General features: G+C 34.9%; 1 protein-coding gene across 2 annotated transcripts in view; it reads left to right on the top strand.

The window, feature by feature from the left end:
• Positions 1–16,829, top strand: part of CEP120 (centrosomal protein 120) — a 45,773-nt gene extending 28,944 nt beyond the window's left edge. The window contains exons 20-22 of one of the 2 annotated variants that reach the window (XM_085041901.1): positions 7,341–7,486; positions 8,158–8,338; positions 16,422–16,829. In XM_085041901.1, coding sequence (XP_084898027.1) covers positions 7,341–7,486; positions 8,158–8,338; positions 16,422–16,484 — 390 coding nt within the window. In that variant the 3' untranslated portion in view covers positions 16,485–16,829. Of the gene's footprint in view, positions 1–7,340; positions 7,487–8,157; positions 10,302–16,421 lie in introns of those variants that run through there. The other variant, XM_085041902.1, reaches the window with a different exon arrangement.
• Positions 16,830–16,954: the final 125 nt, after the last annotated feature.

Raw genomic sequence — 16,954 nt, 5'->3', positions numbered from 1 at the left:
AACAAAAATCAAAACTGACAGATATATAATTTTCAGCAGTTGATAATCTCTGCTAAATTTAATTTAAATAGCCAAAATCTCAAAATGTACTTGCATTCAGTGTTCCAGGAGAAGTGTTTTTACAAGTCTTCTTATGTTTGTGTCCTGCAGACCTGTTAGAACCAGTACTGATGCATTTGTTTTAAAGCGTGCAGACCATATTGGCTGGCTGACAGTTCATTCTGTCTTGTCCAGTATCTTGCTTATCCACTCAGTAATTAATTTGCTTAATTTATAAGTAATTTAGCCAAGGATAGAAGGTAAATCTTTGCTAAAAAAATATAAAAAAGCACACGCACACAAAAACCACCCCCCAGAGTTGAAAGTCTAAATCTTGGTTAAAAACTGTGTCTTGAAACCATCCAGGCCCTCCTACTGACTTGTCAGCTCTGGGTTATTTTCAGAAAACTTTACTTGAGTTCCTTAACTTCAATAGTAAGTTTTTCCCACAGACTTGCATGGTATGTATGAGTGGGAGAGTGAATAGTGGCTGCTATTTAGCCATTGTTTAGTCTAGTGTATGTATGTTTACATCTCCCTTTTGGATTTATAGGCAGCTATGGCAAAATAAAGATTGTGCTTCCTTGATTGAAGAGCCTCTTAACTAAAGCACCTGGCGGAATACAGGGTTTCTTTTATGATCTGATTATAATTGAAATTTTGATGGTTTTTTACTATCGGTTAATTTTTATTTAATGCTGATAGTTCTGCAGTATCGTAAGTTTCAAAACATGATTGAGATTTCCACCATACAAGCTTCTAAAACAGTATTCCGTGTCTCAAGCACTACATTAGAGATGAAAACTAGTGAAGTAATAAAACCGTGAAGTAAATTACCTGATAACTAGTATGCAGACATTTTTGATACAGATTTGTTTTGTTTGTGGGAATGTAATAGGAGAATGGAAAGAAATATGAAATTAATGAGTGAAAGGAATATTGATGATGAGTTTTACTGAAGGAGGTAGGTGGGGGGGTGAAGGAAAGAAAATGAGCAGAAGGAATAGCATAATTAGCAGTGCTGACAAAGTAGTGCAGGAGAGAGTACCTGGACCCAGTAATACATATTGCAGAGATAAGTTTTGCATATAACACTCTTGATCCATCTGTGACTGCCTAACTATGGGATAATGGCTGATGATTTTTAGGTGGTGATGCAAGTGTAGTATATTTCCGAGAGTTCTGAATTTCTGGTGGGTTATATCTTCTGTTCATAAAGTTGCCTTTAGTCCAGTAGCTAATGATTCTGAAGTGTTCCCTTAGCTGAAATTTAAAAATGCAAAATTCTGAATGTTTTTAGAAACAAAAATTCTGGTACTTCTTATTGAGGTTTAAAACAGCCTGACTGTCTAGAATAAGAATAATACAGGAGCAAATCTGAAATGTTCCTTCTTTTAGGATATTTTATAGAAGTCAAGTTTGGAAGGTTTACAGAAAATCTTGACTTAAAATTTTCATGGTGCATCATGTATGTCTAAACTTGTGTGCGCTTAAGATACACTTAAACAATACCAAGTATTCAATTACAACTTTGTTTTTCAGTATACACAGAATAAAATGAAGATATTAGAAGGGGGTTTAGAAATGTTGGACTTAACTTTATGTGTAAAGTAAATGTGCAGAAGTGTTTTTTTCACTCTGAATGATGTCACCATAAATTCTGTTACATTTCTAGTCCTACTATGCAGTAGAGTTCTGCTCCTTCTCTATTTAAAAAAGAAAAGTGCTTGTTGCTCAGTGGATTGTTACATTGTCATGGAAAAAGTGGATTTAATACCTGAATGTCTCTGATGAAGTGACACCAGTTTAATCACTGAGATGAGTAAGAAATCCTTCTTTCTCTCTCATCATAACAAAAGACAGTCTTTTTATGGTCCCTCAACACATCATAACAAAATTGTATATAAATTAATTCAAAATCAGCATGCCTCCCTTCTTATCAAACTGTTGTAAATTCTTTGCCATGTTCTTGTATTGATGGATTATTAGGAAATGGGTTTCTCTTGCTCTGCTATGAATGGTATACATGGAGCAAGTTTTCTGTTAGGCACCCTACAAATTGTTATGACAGACTTTTTAAAGGAGTCAAAGAATAATGTTGGGAAAGACATTTGAAAATCAGAGAGTATGAAGTGTGTAATGTAAATTACACACAGGATCCATCATAAAAGAATCCCTTCTCACTTGTTTTAGCGTCTCTTTTCCAGGCTGGACTGAATGGTAGGGGAATCTTCCTTCAACAAATGTTGATTCTTACTTTTTAAATTTAATATTGTACTTAAATGTCCCTATTCAGGGTCATAGCATGATAAACCTCTGAAATTCTCGCTTTCGCTGACTAAAATTGATTTGGACTTTTCCCTCAACACCCCAAATAAGAAGTGCAAAATATTTGCCGTGTTTACATCACAGTTATATTAGGAAGTAATTTAAATACCAAATTACATTTATCTGAAAGAAATTCCTACCCAATACTAGCTTGGAGACAAAATGCACTGATAAAGGTGTTTCTCTCCTCTATGGAGAAAACAAGAATTTAGCACACACTATAGCCAGTCTTACTTCCCTACAAATCTAGAAATACTATCATCAGCAAAGAGCATCCACACTAGTGACACTAGTTTTAGTTGGTTTTGTTTGTGGGGTTTTTTTGATAGAATTTCTTCCCAGAGGATAATATGAAAAGGATCAGGAACTGAACAAAGGATTCTGCAGAAAAGCTGTGCTTTTCCTTTGTCTCTCCTTGGCTTCTGTGTCATTCTCTGTCTTTTTCTTGGTTTAATTAAACATTATTAAAGATATTTCTTTAAAAAAAGAAAAATTGTGATTCTGAAATGAACTTGTTCAGTGAGGCCATGAAGGATCAAGCTATTAAATAAAATTTCTTCTGATCAATGTGAAAAGAATTAGGAGTAGTGTGTCTTCTGGTCTGATTGAGCTTCAGACATTGTTCTATTAACCTCATGTATATGTGCTTCTTCTAACATATACCTCTCCTTTGAGCTTATTTAAAATGGCATTTTTGCTCTCAGGTTGCCATTGTGAGCATATTGCTGGACAGCAGAAACTTAGACGTTGTTGAACTTCCCTGCCTCAAATAGTACCATATTTGCTTGTCATAAAACCTGTGGTCCCACATGCTGCTTCTGGCCAGTGTGCAGTTATGCCTTTCTTCTGAGGCGTAGCTGGAAGAACACTTTCAAAGTTTTCCTCATAGATCTGAGTAATATACTCCACAAACTGAAGGACTGGATTATAAGGCTTCTACTCAGTGTAGTCAAAGCTATGTGATGATTTGTGTTGATGTGAAAGTATTGCTGTCCTAGTAACAAGCGCTACTCTGTTTTGCATTAGTTTTGCAGTATTTAGTCTTTGGACAATTCTTACACAATGTACCTTCAAAAATAATTTTCTCATAGAATTTTTGAAGTACACAAATTTGACAAACTAAGATTAATACCCCAGCTTCCCAGGACAGTATCCCTATTTTAAAATGGGACAATGAGGGTGTGAATCAACTGAACTGCAGAACAAGGAGTTTTCTAAAGTTAATCCTTTTCTCATGAGCTGCAGAAAGATTTATTGGACTGAAACAAATCATATTGCAAATCAGCATAAGTTGAAAGGCTGATAAAAGAGATAATGGCAATTAAAAGTCCTCTCTTGTGTAAAAGGTTTACATTTTTGACATCACCTATGGGGAGAATGTCCATCTCATCCTTCACAGTAACAAGATGATTTTCCTACTGATGAGGTAATTTGCTTGTAAATGGCATTCTTATATAATTTATTGTGTGGCCTTCAAGACTCTTACCACTGTTAGATAATATCAACAGGAAAGCCAGCATGTACTAGACAAATTCATTGCAAAACCAGAACTTGGATATGCAAGGTGTACTGTACCCACTTCAGCAATATCTGTGATAAGTTTCTTTATACTTGTCAAATCAGGAAAAGTAGCTAATCACCAGGCTGAAGTACTGGATTCCTTATCTGTAGAGACAGGTAACTAGAAATCTTCAGATTTGTTCTACATGTACAGGGCAACAGCTCCTCCCAAAACTAAATAGGACTTCATAAAAGAGATTTAATGCATTCAAAATTTTAGGTCTCAAGTTTGAATTAAGGAGTTAGTCACAACCTTTTCTTTTCTGAAACAAGCGTTTTTTTAGTTTGCTTAGCATTGTAAAGAAATTAGCTTAGGAAATTGAATGGGATCACAAAGAATAGTGATTGGTCTCAAAAAGAAGTAAATATTAGCCTGTCCTCATACTTCTAGATTCTATTTGATTGAGGTAATCAGATTCACTGTCAATCTATTTACTTGTTCTGTTAACTGAAGTTGTGCTGTATTTGTACCAACCTGCTTGGGACAAGATTATGCTCAGTGTTTTTTCTTACTACCGGCTTTTAGCAAAATAAACAACCCAACATTATTCCATTCTCTCTTATAGCCTATTTTATACTTGAAATCTGGTTTTACTTTCTGGATACTGTTGCATACCTACATATTTGGAAACCAGAGAATACCATTGGGATATTTACTGGGACTTGAGGAAAAAAGCCAACAAAATCTACTCTCTGCCTCTTCTTTCAAATACATCAGCACTACTTTTTTTTTTCAGCTTTATATGTAGTAGGATTTTTTTAAAGCATAAATGTCTGTCTTAATTCAAAACTTTTTGTTATCAAGAAGCTCGTCACATGCTTAAGTATATTGTTCAAGTGATTCATTTCCACTCTTAATAACTTGAATCAGTTGGAATATATGTAGTTTTGAGTTTCAGCCATGCTTTTCATTGGGTGGGAAAGATGCACCAGGTGAACTGAGGTGAAATTTCAGTCTGGTCTATACAGAGGCCAGCAGTAGATGCACAAGATCTAGAAACACAGCTTGGGTATCTTTGAATAGCCTCTAGTTGCCTTTGATCAGCCAGTTAAGAACATCAGGAGCCAACAGTTGCATTCAGGCTATTGTGTTTAGCAGGTGTAAGTGAATGTATTCTTAATTTATCTGTTTACTTTTCAAACTTATTTTTGTTTCCATAATAACCCACTCTTTAGACATCCACTTTTTCCCCACTGAATTACATTGTATCAGCAGCAAACTGTTCCATAGTTACTTCCTCATTTATGAATATACTGAAAAGTAGATTATTGTGGAATCCACAGTTACCTTCTTGCTCTTGTGGAAATGAGTGATTGCTATCCTTTCTCTGGTGTTCTGAACTCTGAGTAAGCTGAGAGTACTTTTGTCTGTTAGTTCTGTGTTATTTTTAGGCGATTTCTTTGGTGTGGTGTTTGGTTGGGCTTTTTAAGACTACTTGGAAGAGTGACTTTTATAGAAAAGATGCATTCATTCTTCCTGGAGTACCCATACACTCTGTTTGGTTTGGGTTTAGTTATGATTTCAACCAATTTGGCCACTATGGAAGTAAATCCTGCTCGTACTTTCTGGGTATTAATAAGGCCTCTGTTTAAAGAAAGAATAAAATGAAAAAATGGAAAAATAGTTATTCCTGTGGTGTCAACACCAATTTTGGTGGTGGATTAAGACTAACCTCCAGTCAATCTCACAACTTTTTGTTTAAATATCCTTATAACTCTTGAAAATTCTAACTATCATCTGTATATAGTAACTTCTGTTAATATTTGCTATATGTATTTGTAGATTAATCTCAGACTGAAGCAAAATAGGTATTCTATTACAGTATTCTTCAAATCTTTCCTATGTTAAAAAAAGGGTTTCTCTCAAATGGGAATGTCCTTCTGCTATGAATTCTTGATGGGGAAGGAAGGACTATGGCCTTATCTTCACCAAGTGCTTTTTCTGTGCTTCAGTCATCTATCAGCTGTAGACTCTTTGGCAGGATTCCTGCTTCTGGCTTTTTTATTAATATATGTATCTTTAGCAAGCTGTTCTTCAAGATTTATGACCTGTCTCACTGAAGTTCTAACATTTAATTTGGCTGCATGGTGTATTGAATTAGGATAAAACCGAAGTATTTAGAGTTTACATACATGCTATGATTTCTTGTTGAAATACAAGAGTTCACATACATGCTATGATTTCTTGTTGAGTACTTCTCTATTGTATTGTCTGTTCACATTAGAGTCAATATAAGAGATTTTTTATTCCAACTCCTTCTGCAATTCAGATTTTCTTGACAATTATTGGATTATCAACAGGGAATGCTTAAAATGCTGGCACATGGCATTCAGGAAACTATCTGACTAAAGTCTTTCAAATATTATGAGGTTGACTGTGTAAAGAATATACTTACACATATCAAACAAAAAATTACCTTGTTTTTTACTCTCATAATAAATATAAAACTGATTGTATTAATGATCAGACGCTTCAGGTGAAAGCAGTGCCAAAATTGCAAAGATAAATTTGCACTTCATGATATGCCTAGATCCAGGATGTTTGTGTAACCTCCTGTCTTATTTTTTAACTACCTTCAGTCTTATTCTGGGCATAATACTGACTGTACTGTGTTAGTGCACAAGGTTGTGTGGAAAATGACTGGGAGGGAAGCAAGTGGAGAGAGGACCTTGTTTCTCACTAAAGCACTTTAATGTCACTACACTTTAATGAAGTGGTAGTGGACTCAAACCTTAGTTTTATTAGTATTTGTATAGAGCTAAAAAAAGTAGAGCCAAACTTTTAGAATGGATAGATTCATTTCATTAAATCCACAAAGCTATCTAAAATTTTGCATAGTGCTATACAAATGTAAGAGGACACCTTGCCAGAACTTTGTTTTCAAGGCTTATTTTTTAATCACAAGTTGTAATTTCAAAAAGCAGTTCTTGAAGCTTTGGTACTAGGCACTATGGGGCTGATGATGGAAGTTTCCTGCAATTATTTAGCTTTTATTTTCTCAAAAAAAAATTCATTTCATACCATGTAGTGAAGGAATAAATCTCACTAGTTTGAGCTGTTCCAGAAGAATAAGTTTTATGTCTACCAACTTAAGCCAGAGTTAGTAAGAGGGTTTGTTAACATTTTTGCTATTTTGTTAATGGGAAAATATCTGTGATTGGGCTGCAGTTAATCCAGCCTGGACAGGTTTACTGTGATTGTGATAGTCACTGGTCTTACCACATTATAGATATCACTAGCTAAGATACTCTGTGTACTCCTACATTTCTAATTCTCCTGGAGATGTAATTGTCATGACTTCATTCCTAAAGTAACTACTTCCTTCCTAAGGTTTCACTCTGTCACTGTAATTAACACTTGTACATGTCATGACATAATCAACTGAGTTATGTCTTCACCATTTCCCACACAGCGTGAACAAGAAAATGCAATGGCTCACCTTAAAAAGCAGCAACAAGAGCTGGAGCACATGAGGTTGCGCTATTTGGCAGCAGAAGAAAAAGAGCTGGGGAAAACAGACCGACAAGAGCTGGAGGATATCAGAAATGAACTTAACAGGTACAAAAGTATTTCTAAGATTCCACCCCACCTGCCCCCTTTCCTTGTTTTTTCTTGCTGTGAGCCGCAAAACAGGAGAAGATTCAATTAACTCAAGATTATAATTGGCTGTCAGTCCAGTTAAAGAACTCAGTTTAGTGTCCCTTAGGTAAAGATTGCACATTTGTAAAATGCAACAGTACAGCAGTGTAGAAAAATCCATGTTTAACATCACCTGGGGTTTTTTTGGTAAGGTCAAAGATGTACCAGCACCAAGCTTTTTTCTGTTTTAAAGGTTCAGTTCTAAGCATAGCTGCTGTGTTAAGAAAAGAACAAGGCATGTTCTATTTTTGAGTACATTAAAGTTTTAAATTTATCTAATGTTGTCCTCCAAAAGCTGTCTGCACTAGTTTTGTATATTGAACCCCTTTGAGTACAGTTTACATTACCAAAGCAGAAGCCTTGATAGCAAGTATCATAGTTACATATGCTCACACGAAAAGTTTTGTTAATGTTTAAGTATTATATTAACATTCCTTTTAGTTGTAATTGTTTTCCCCAGAGAGAGAATAATTTTTTACCTTTTACAGATTTCTTTATTTTACTTAGTACTTCAGTAGATAACCTAAAGACAATCAAAGTGGAGTTTAATATGTCTCATTCTCTCGTTCTTTTTATATTACCAATACCAGGCTAAAACAACAAGAGGAAGAGAGGAAGAAGTTGCAAGATGCTAAAGATAATTCTGCTGGTAGAATGGATAGTCTTCATTTTAGAAGAATAAATGAGAATACAGATGATTACCTCTCTCGTCTTATAGAAGAGAGGGATACCCTGTTGAGAACAGGAGTCTATAATCATGAAGACCATATTGTAAGTGAACTTGACCGTCAAATCAGAGAGGCTATTGCAAAAAGGAGCATCACTCTTTAAGGGCGTGCAAAAGTTTTTAGAAAGGGCCAAAATCTGGATAGAGTGACTTTTATAAGCCTATACTACTTTGCAAAATATATAATGTCATGCTTTGTTTTGCACATTATAGTCAGCTCTCTTTGAAATCATTGTAAATATTTGCAACGTGTCAAGTTAAGCACAGTTGTAAGTTTTATGGGGGCATTGACTGGTTTATAATGTTTTTATATACATATGTATATATATATGTGTGTGTGTGTAAATATATTTATCTTGTGTGCTCTCTTATGAAATGTTTCCTACCTCTTTGCATCACCCTGATGAGGTTTATTTGTAATATTTTTAATATTGATTCTAAGATGGTTTTGGTCAATATTGTTATGATTTAATTCAATTTTTAAAAATATCTCTTCAGCTATACTAGAGAAAAATGACATCAGCTGTTTTCCCTGACAAAACTCTTATCTCTGAACTGAACTAAAGCACTGACCAAATGTTACTTTTTTACTAAATGACAAGGTAATACATTTTTGCTTCTCTAACTGTAGTTAACATAACTGTTATGTAGTAAACAACAAGTAAGTTTTTGAGTGTGAGGGGATAAAAATCAAACCATGTGAAACTGAAGCTGAACCAGTTATGAACTAGCCTGATTGTACAGGGTTGCCCTAGCAGTTTTGCACATGTCCTGATAAGCTCGTACGCCGGAGGATGAAGACCTTACTCAGAAGTATACGTGCATTCTTACATCAGTCTCTAATAAAAGATACTTGAAGCCATAATTTGGTGAATTTATACACTTCAAATTCTGAATACAAACATAAAACAAGAGCTTTTTTAAGTAAAGATATTTTCTTTAATCAAGATTAACCACTTTGAAGTTATATAACATGCATTTCAAAACATGTTCTCTCAGTACCATTTAAATTGTATGTAAACTTTTGATTGTGGAAGTACAAACACCATGCAAGGGAGAAATCCACAATTAATGTTAGTCTATGCATAATCACAATTGAAGAAGTTGTAGTTTCCACCTTTCATTCTGTTTCTGTTAGATTTGTGTGGATCTACCTAATAATATTCATTTACAACACTGTCGTTTCACTGGGCATTCTTGTCTGTCCTGTAGTTTCAAGTGTTTCCATGCAAATGTCAAGTACAAAAATCATCTTAGGATTTATTAGTTTTAGAATGAATGAAGATACCAATGGAAAAAATGGCAGTTTGGGGTTTTTTGCATAAAATCAGTTAACTTTCATAGAGAGGGTTGTATACATGTGACTTTCCTGTTTCATGTGTTATTAATTATAAAATGGGAGGAGGATTATATTGTATCTGGCTTTACCTCTCCATGCATTGTTTTTCCTCCTCCTTACCATGGGTGAATCTCCTCCTAAATAAACTATTCATTTAGACTCCTTAGAAAAATTATAAACAAGCTGTATAAACATTGAGATCATATTCCCTGAGGAATACTTGAATATTTATCAATACCAGACTTCATAAGAAATGCTTTTCTAATATTTTGCACACTTAACTGTAGGTTTCTAAGTAGTGTGCTTAGAGATCCCTCTCCACTAGCAAAGAAAATATCACCCTCTTAAATACCACAGAAATCCATGAAATGCAATTTTACAGTATTTTCTACATCATGCTGTGTGTTGCACGGTTATATGCAATTATTGTAAATGAGGCAGGGAGCTTCTATCTTGAGAGGAAACCTTGTTGATGGCTTTTTTTCTTCAAATGCTTGCTCACTTGTGTAGTTTCTTCTCCAAACACTGGAGGGTGCCTGAGACTTAAATATTACGAAGACAGTGTTGGCTAAATTTTCATAACTGGTTGTTTTTTTGAACTGGTATTCTATGAATTTTCAGATGTATTATTTTATGAAATAAAATTAGATTTTCAAGTAAATATTAAAGGCTTTGCATTTATTTTTTAACTATGTATTTGAAAAACTAATTTTGTTTACTATTACTATTCATACCACAGTCTTTATTTTATGGACTCAAGCACTAAATTTGTTAATCAAAGTTAATTTCAGTTTTTAGTATTTTAATAATTAATTTTTAATTTAGTCTCTTCTGTGGCATGTAAAAATTATAATCATGTTGCTGTGTATTTAAAAGAAAAACTTGAGTATTCTTTCTAGCAAATCGAAGTACTGAGTAAAATAAAATATAGAATGCTTGCTTTTTAAAAACATTCATAAAGTTAGTAATTTAAGCATTTTGGGTCTGTTTAGTCATTTGAAAGATCCAAGCTTACAAGGTGCAAATAATGAATTTTGTGAGTATTAAAATCTTAGATAGAATTTTTGTTTTGTTTTGTAGTCATTACTATACTTGGTGTTCATTGTTTGTACTAGAATGAGGAAATTAATGATAATCTAAGATGGATGTTTCAATTAAATTTTTTCCAGCATAATTTGTCTGTGCTTCAGTCTGAAGTAGTTCAGAAGCAAAATATATATTTGTAGTAGATATGTATAGCAGACATGAGCTCAATATCACTCTCATCCAAAGAAAATTTTTATGTTGGGTTCCTTTTGCTTTGTTATCACAAAGCCATTTTAGAGGTTGGAGTTGCTCAGTAGAAAGACTAAATACAATTTTTTTAGTATCTCAAAATTTTAATCTTAATCTCCCTTCATTGCACAAGAAATGTCATTTGAAACATCTGTATGGATAAGGAGCCCATTTTAATTCACCCAGCATAAAAAGACTTTGGAAAGTGAGACCTATGTTTACAGGTTCAGTCCCTTTTCCGTAGGCCAGAGACAATGTGGCAGAAAGAGGAGCAACTGCTAGATTCTCCTGGAATTCTGGCAAACTGCTATTGATTTTATTGCACCCAGATTTCACTAGGGAAACTGATGGAATTATTTCAAAACAAGTACTCTTAATTATTTCAAAACACGTCCTCTTACCAATATGTTTCTGTGAACCCGGGTTGGGGGGTGGGGGGGCTGTTCTGTGCAGTTCCATGACAATCAGTTTAGAATTTGGGCCCAGAACTTGCATTTCACTTTGAATAAGCAAACTTTGATTTGTCCTGTAATTGTCCAGTCTAGTCTAGTAAAAGCTTTAGCCCACTTTAAAATTAGGGCATTTAGAAACACCACTCTTTTTTCATCATAGTTTTCAGGCAAAGGATTCCCTCCCTGTGTCTTTGTTCTGCTTTTTCTTCCAGTGGTGGGGACTTGCTGTTACTGATCTTTGCTACCAAAGAATTGCCTCAAATTACTTAATACAGGTTTTAATGTAGTGTGTTCAGATGCCTTGATTTGGAATGTTAGCTAAGATTTTGAGAATTCTTACAAAGAAACAAACCTTTTACCCCTGATGATTGTTAGACTGTTTAATAAAAATTCTGTCTAAATTGTTACTTACATATTAAAGCAGTGGAATTCTTATATATGATAAAAATATGACCAATTATTGTAGAAATAAGCATAGTTTTGCTTTGAATCTGAATTATTTAAGTATATAGTTACATTGATCTTTACAGTGGTTTTTGGGGTTTGTTTGAGTGAATCCATAACCACTGTTTCTATGATATTTTAGCAGTGATCCAACACTTTTAACACTGATACGCTTTCAAAATTGCTGTTGTGGAAAAGAAGCATTGTTATATCTGGTGCTGAGCTTTCAAGTATTCAATCTGTAGTTCTCCTTCATTGCTGTTTAAATGCTTCTCCCTTCCATCCGCCGAGATAAACCTTAATGCACGGCTAAAAACAGAAGTCCTTTATCATATCTTCTAAGTGCTACTGGAGTATTTATACCAGTTATTACATATTTACACAATTATTTATTTTGCTACTACTGTGCCTAAATGATCATGACCTGTGTCAAGGCTTGGATGGGAAGCACTAGCCTCGCTATTGTTAAAGACAGAGCTGTAGAAAGGCGGCTGCATACTTAGATCTCATTTCATTTGTTTCTCCAGGGGTTTGTATTAGTAGTGTTTTCATTAGAAATGTTTTTACAGATGTCGGCTATCCAGATATGAAGTCTCTGTGGTGGAGAAGCAGTCAGGAGTTTGGCATTCAGAACAGAAAGGAAAAAAAATCATCTTTGAGAGACTAATTTATAGAAAAATAATTTACTGACTTTCTGATGTATAAATGTACAGTAACCCCATGGCAGCTTTAATGCAGAGTAATTGAATTCTTGCAAGCACGGTTATTTTCTGTTCTTAACTTGAAGAAATGCAACAGCCTGTCGTTCCCCATCACTGAAGACTAAAATAGTCCCTATTAATAATGCTTCTGGAAAAGTGACGTCCTCTGCTTTGTAGTCCAGTATATTTTTTTCCAAGTGAAATGCTTGTGGTAGTTTGACAGCATTTTAAACAATTTATGTATTACTACAAAAAGTTTTGTTCTAACAACATACGTGGGGGTAGGTGGTTGTGGAAGTGCAGTGTTACTCAGTGTTTGAGCAAGGGGTTTTAATGCAGTTACTGAGATGTGTAATTGCATTGACAAAATAATCAAAATTTACCGTGGGTTTACTGGGGCAGATGGAGTCCAGGAGAAAAGTCCATAACCTTTCAGCAGTTACTGTATATTGCTCATAGCTTTAAATGTACTATGAAAAAAACTTAAAATTCGAAAATTGTGATTTACTTTGAATATCATAAATTTTGCTTTACAACTGCAAATGTGAAGAGAGCAGCAAAATTAAATCACTGGGTTTTGAGGAGCCGGCAATCAAGCTAATACTTTCTTTTGTAAAATTTTGGTTTAAGAGGTAATGGTAAACTTCCAACATTTGTGTATTTGCTTGATAGCTTAGCATAAATGAGGGTGGTTTTTCAGGTTGGTTTTTACATCTGGAGGTACAGAAAATAATTTTATTGATCTCATGTTAAGAGATGTTGGTTATACAAGACACCAGACCATCAACGTGTTTGCCTGAAAAGGCTATTTTTGACAACAAGATTAATACTGTAATACAATAGGTCATCCAGATCAGGGCTGAAAAGCACCATGAGCTGCTATTTACTTTTTAACTAAATGTGGTCACAGCCAGAGTTGAGTCCCATTTGTGCCAGATACAGAGTCAGTGTGGTGCTTCTCATCCAAATGAATGAGGCGGTTTAGTAGTTTCTTGGTGCCAGCACTGTGGGTATGCTTTCATGAATATCTGTGTATTTGGTGTAAACCACAGAGTCTACCTGCTGCTCCAGGAGCCCTTCAAGTGATCTGTAGGACGTTTGGTCCAGATAACATTTGAATGCTTCTATAGCAATAATGTTTTTTACTGCAGTTTTCCTCAATGTGTTTTCCAAAATGATGTTTTAAATACTCTAACTTACTGGTTCATCATGACTCTCTGATAATAAAACAATGGACTGAATAAATGGGCCTAATAAACCAAAGTAAAGGGAAAAGACATATCAAAAGCAAGTACACACCAGTTCCCTAGGCAATTGGTAAGTATGTCTCCATAAGGGGGCACTGCTATTTGTGGAAAAAATTGCACACATCAGCAACATGATTATGTGTCTTCAAAATGAGTTTTACCTCTTGTCCCATCTTACTACATCTTGACGAACACATGGCTTTTTTTTAAAATTTTACTCTGTATCATCATATTGCATATATACAGCAAATCATTAAAATGGTCCTAAAGTTTTACTTGAGAATACAGATTTTTATGCAACTGATCCCATTTCATTTAGTTATATCATCATCATCATCATCAATGGAGACAGCTTGTAACAGCCTAATTAGAAATAGGTAGGCTTAGCAGGAGGGCATCTTAATAGCCATTATCTCTCAAACATTGTGTAAGGAGCAAGCTGTGCTTTGCCATCGTGACCAATAGCTTGTGTTGCAGTATCTTGTGCAGCATAGCAAAATCTCTCCTGAGTCACTCATGAAGGTGATCCCACTGGTAGGCTGAGGGTTGGACGCTAAGTCTGTGGTTTCTCTGCCCATCTTGGTTATAGGGGTGTTGAGTGATCTTAAACAGGGCTCTGGGCTTTCACTTCCTATCAGCAAAATGAGAATAATGTGGGAAAAGCTTTTCTGTGTAAGTGGTTCACAAACTGCTTTAAACTCCAGCTATTTGTGTTGTTTGCAGTTGTCTTAATGCCCTTAAAGGGCTAGATACTGACTTCTACTGAGATGCTTCTTCAGTAAATGAGTACCAGCTATCTCCTCTGCTCTTTCATAGTAGATAAATCAGTATATTCTTTCATTATTCTGAGTGATCACCAATGCACCTGAAACCTTTAGAAAAAAACAACAAATACTTCAATCCTTCTGCATAACTCTCATTTCCAGGGAAGTTTAAAGAAGTCTAAGGCTGCAGCCTTCGAGGAAAAACTAGGTTAACCTTTTTGTTAACAGTTTAATTAAATAAAATTATTTAAGGAGGGCAGGAAAAAGGACACAATAACTGAAGTTTTGGGTCTGCCCCAAACAAGATTTCTTTTGTGGGGTAGTACTATTTACTCGTTTCTCTTGGTAAGATGAAGGTGATTCCTCATTATACTGATGCTTTGATTAATAGCTAGTTAATGCTTGATGGTTACAGCTATTTGGAAAAGAAAAGGTCAAGCATTTTTTGCCATATCCCATCTATTGAGTAAATAAGTAATTGCAAGGGTTTTAGTGAAAAGTTTTATAGGAAAATCATTTCATGACTTATTAGTATTGAAATACTAATAAAAGGAAATCCCAATTATCCTAACAAACGTGACAAATACTTCTGAAAATGAGTCTTGAAGGTGGGGGGAGGCCAACTCTTATCTAAATAACTCTCAAATGCTGTGAAACCAACAGGCCACTGCCCACATGCCAAACATGACTGCCCATGAGATGGTCACAAATTCTCTATCCTGGTCTGGAGCTCAGTACAAAAACTCAGGGGTGCTGGGCCACGTAGAGCAGGAGGAGAAGGGAGGAGAAGGTGGTGGCTTTGCATCATTGCACTTTCCATCACATGGAAAAAATATTTTTACTGCTGCTCAGAAAACCTAAACCTTACCCTTCATGGCAAAAAATTCACATTTCTTTGCCAGAGTGGACTTCTACACACACCCCTTTTTTTTTTCTCCTTTTCCTCTTATCAAATGTACACGTGATTATAAGAACAGCAGATTTCACTAGCGAACAAATTAATTTAAGTGGTTTCTTTACAGTGAATAATAGAAAAGTTTGGTTACTAAACATGCCAAGAAATTTTGTGCTACTTTATGTATTTTATATTGAAAGCAACCTTGATCAAATAATTATTTTTGAAAGGCAGTATCTACATAAAACAAGTTTGCTTGCTTTTAAAAGATAATTTTTCTGCTTACTCAAGCAATCTTTCACAAAGATCTGAGGGTTTTCATGAGTTTTCTTTCTTGCCCTTCCCTTTATGCTCATTGAGTAAGTCATTCACGTCCTCTGCACCATTATTCCTGGAAGTATCCCATCACTATAAAAGCAGAGTATCATAGCAAAAATAAATGCTTGTAGAATGACAACAACAACAAAGATAGAAAATGTGTTTAATTAGATTGCTGCTTATTTTTCCATTCAAGTTTCAGATAAAAAGACATCTCATGCTTTATGGAATGCAATTTGTTACAGAGCATGGACAACATACTAACTTGTGTACCACAAAACAAGAAGCTTATATGAGTACAGGCAGGGCTGCTGTTTGTAGTGCCAGATTAAAACCTTTAGTTAGATAATTTTTGGCAGTGAAAGCACCTAGTCTGTTACTTATACACCAGTTAATCCTGACTTAGGAAAAAATGAAAGTCCATCTAGGGCCTTTAAAATCTTAGCTTAACTTTTATACTGTGGTAAGAGATGGTTTGGAGTATGTCACATTAAACACTATAATTCTTAAAATCTTTCCCCTGTCGCAAACATTAGGTGTCTAAATGCTAGCACTTTTTCTACACAAGATTTTAAGAATTAATACTGAACCAAACTACAAAGCAACTTTTAGTGGGCTTAGCTCAAAATTTATTCTAAATAAGCTCTCAAGAGGAGAAACCAGGCATTTAATGTTGTCTGCTTTTTTAACAGGGGAGCAAGAGCTGCAATGAAGAATGGCAGTATGAAGGAAATAGACTACTCCATGTGGTTTGAACACATATGTGTGTGTGTTTAAATATGCTGGTAAAAGAAGGAACACAGAAAAAGAATCCACACAGGTTTGTTGGGGATTTTTTTTTAAGGCAGAGAAACTTGCTTTATCTCATGGTACTTTCTTGATTTTCTTCTGTAGCACAGAGCAGTACTTCAATGGCTCAGCAGCCAGATTATATAAAGTCATTTTACTAAGAAACAAAATGCTCTTTGGGGACACAAGAGGCAACATGTAATCTGTTTCACAATATCTTCCATTTCAAATTCTCTTCTCCTTATGGAAAGAAAAACCCAACCAAGAAAATCCAACTGTCGTTTAGGGGTTTCCTTATAGAGATTTCTCAAATCTTGCATTTATTCATGTAAGCCTTATCAATACATATTTTTAAAATATCACAACCTTGACTCCCTTTTCTGACTCCATTTTTATTATCACAGTATCTATTTTAATGGCTCTTAAGCTACAATGT

This window comes from Lichenostomus cassidix, chromosome Z (genome assembly GCF_008360975.1).
Source record: "Lichenostomus cassidix isolate B80296 chromosome Z, HeHo_3.0, whole genome shotgun sequence".
In the NCBI taxonomy this organism is placed as follows: Eukaryota; Metazoa; Chordata; class Aves; order Passeriformes; family Meliphagidae; genus Lichenostomus; species Lichenostomus cassidix.
Note: the sequence above shows the minus strand (reverse complement) of the source record. Positions and strands in the feature narration are given on the sequence as shown.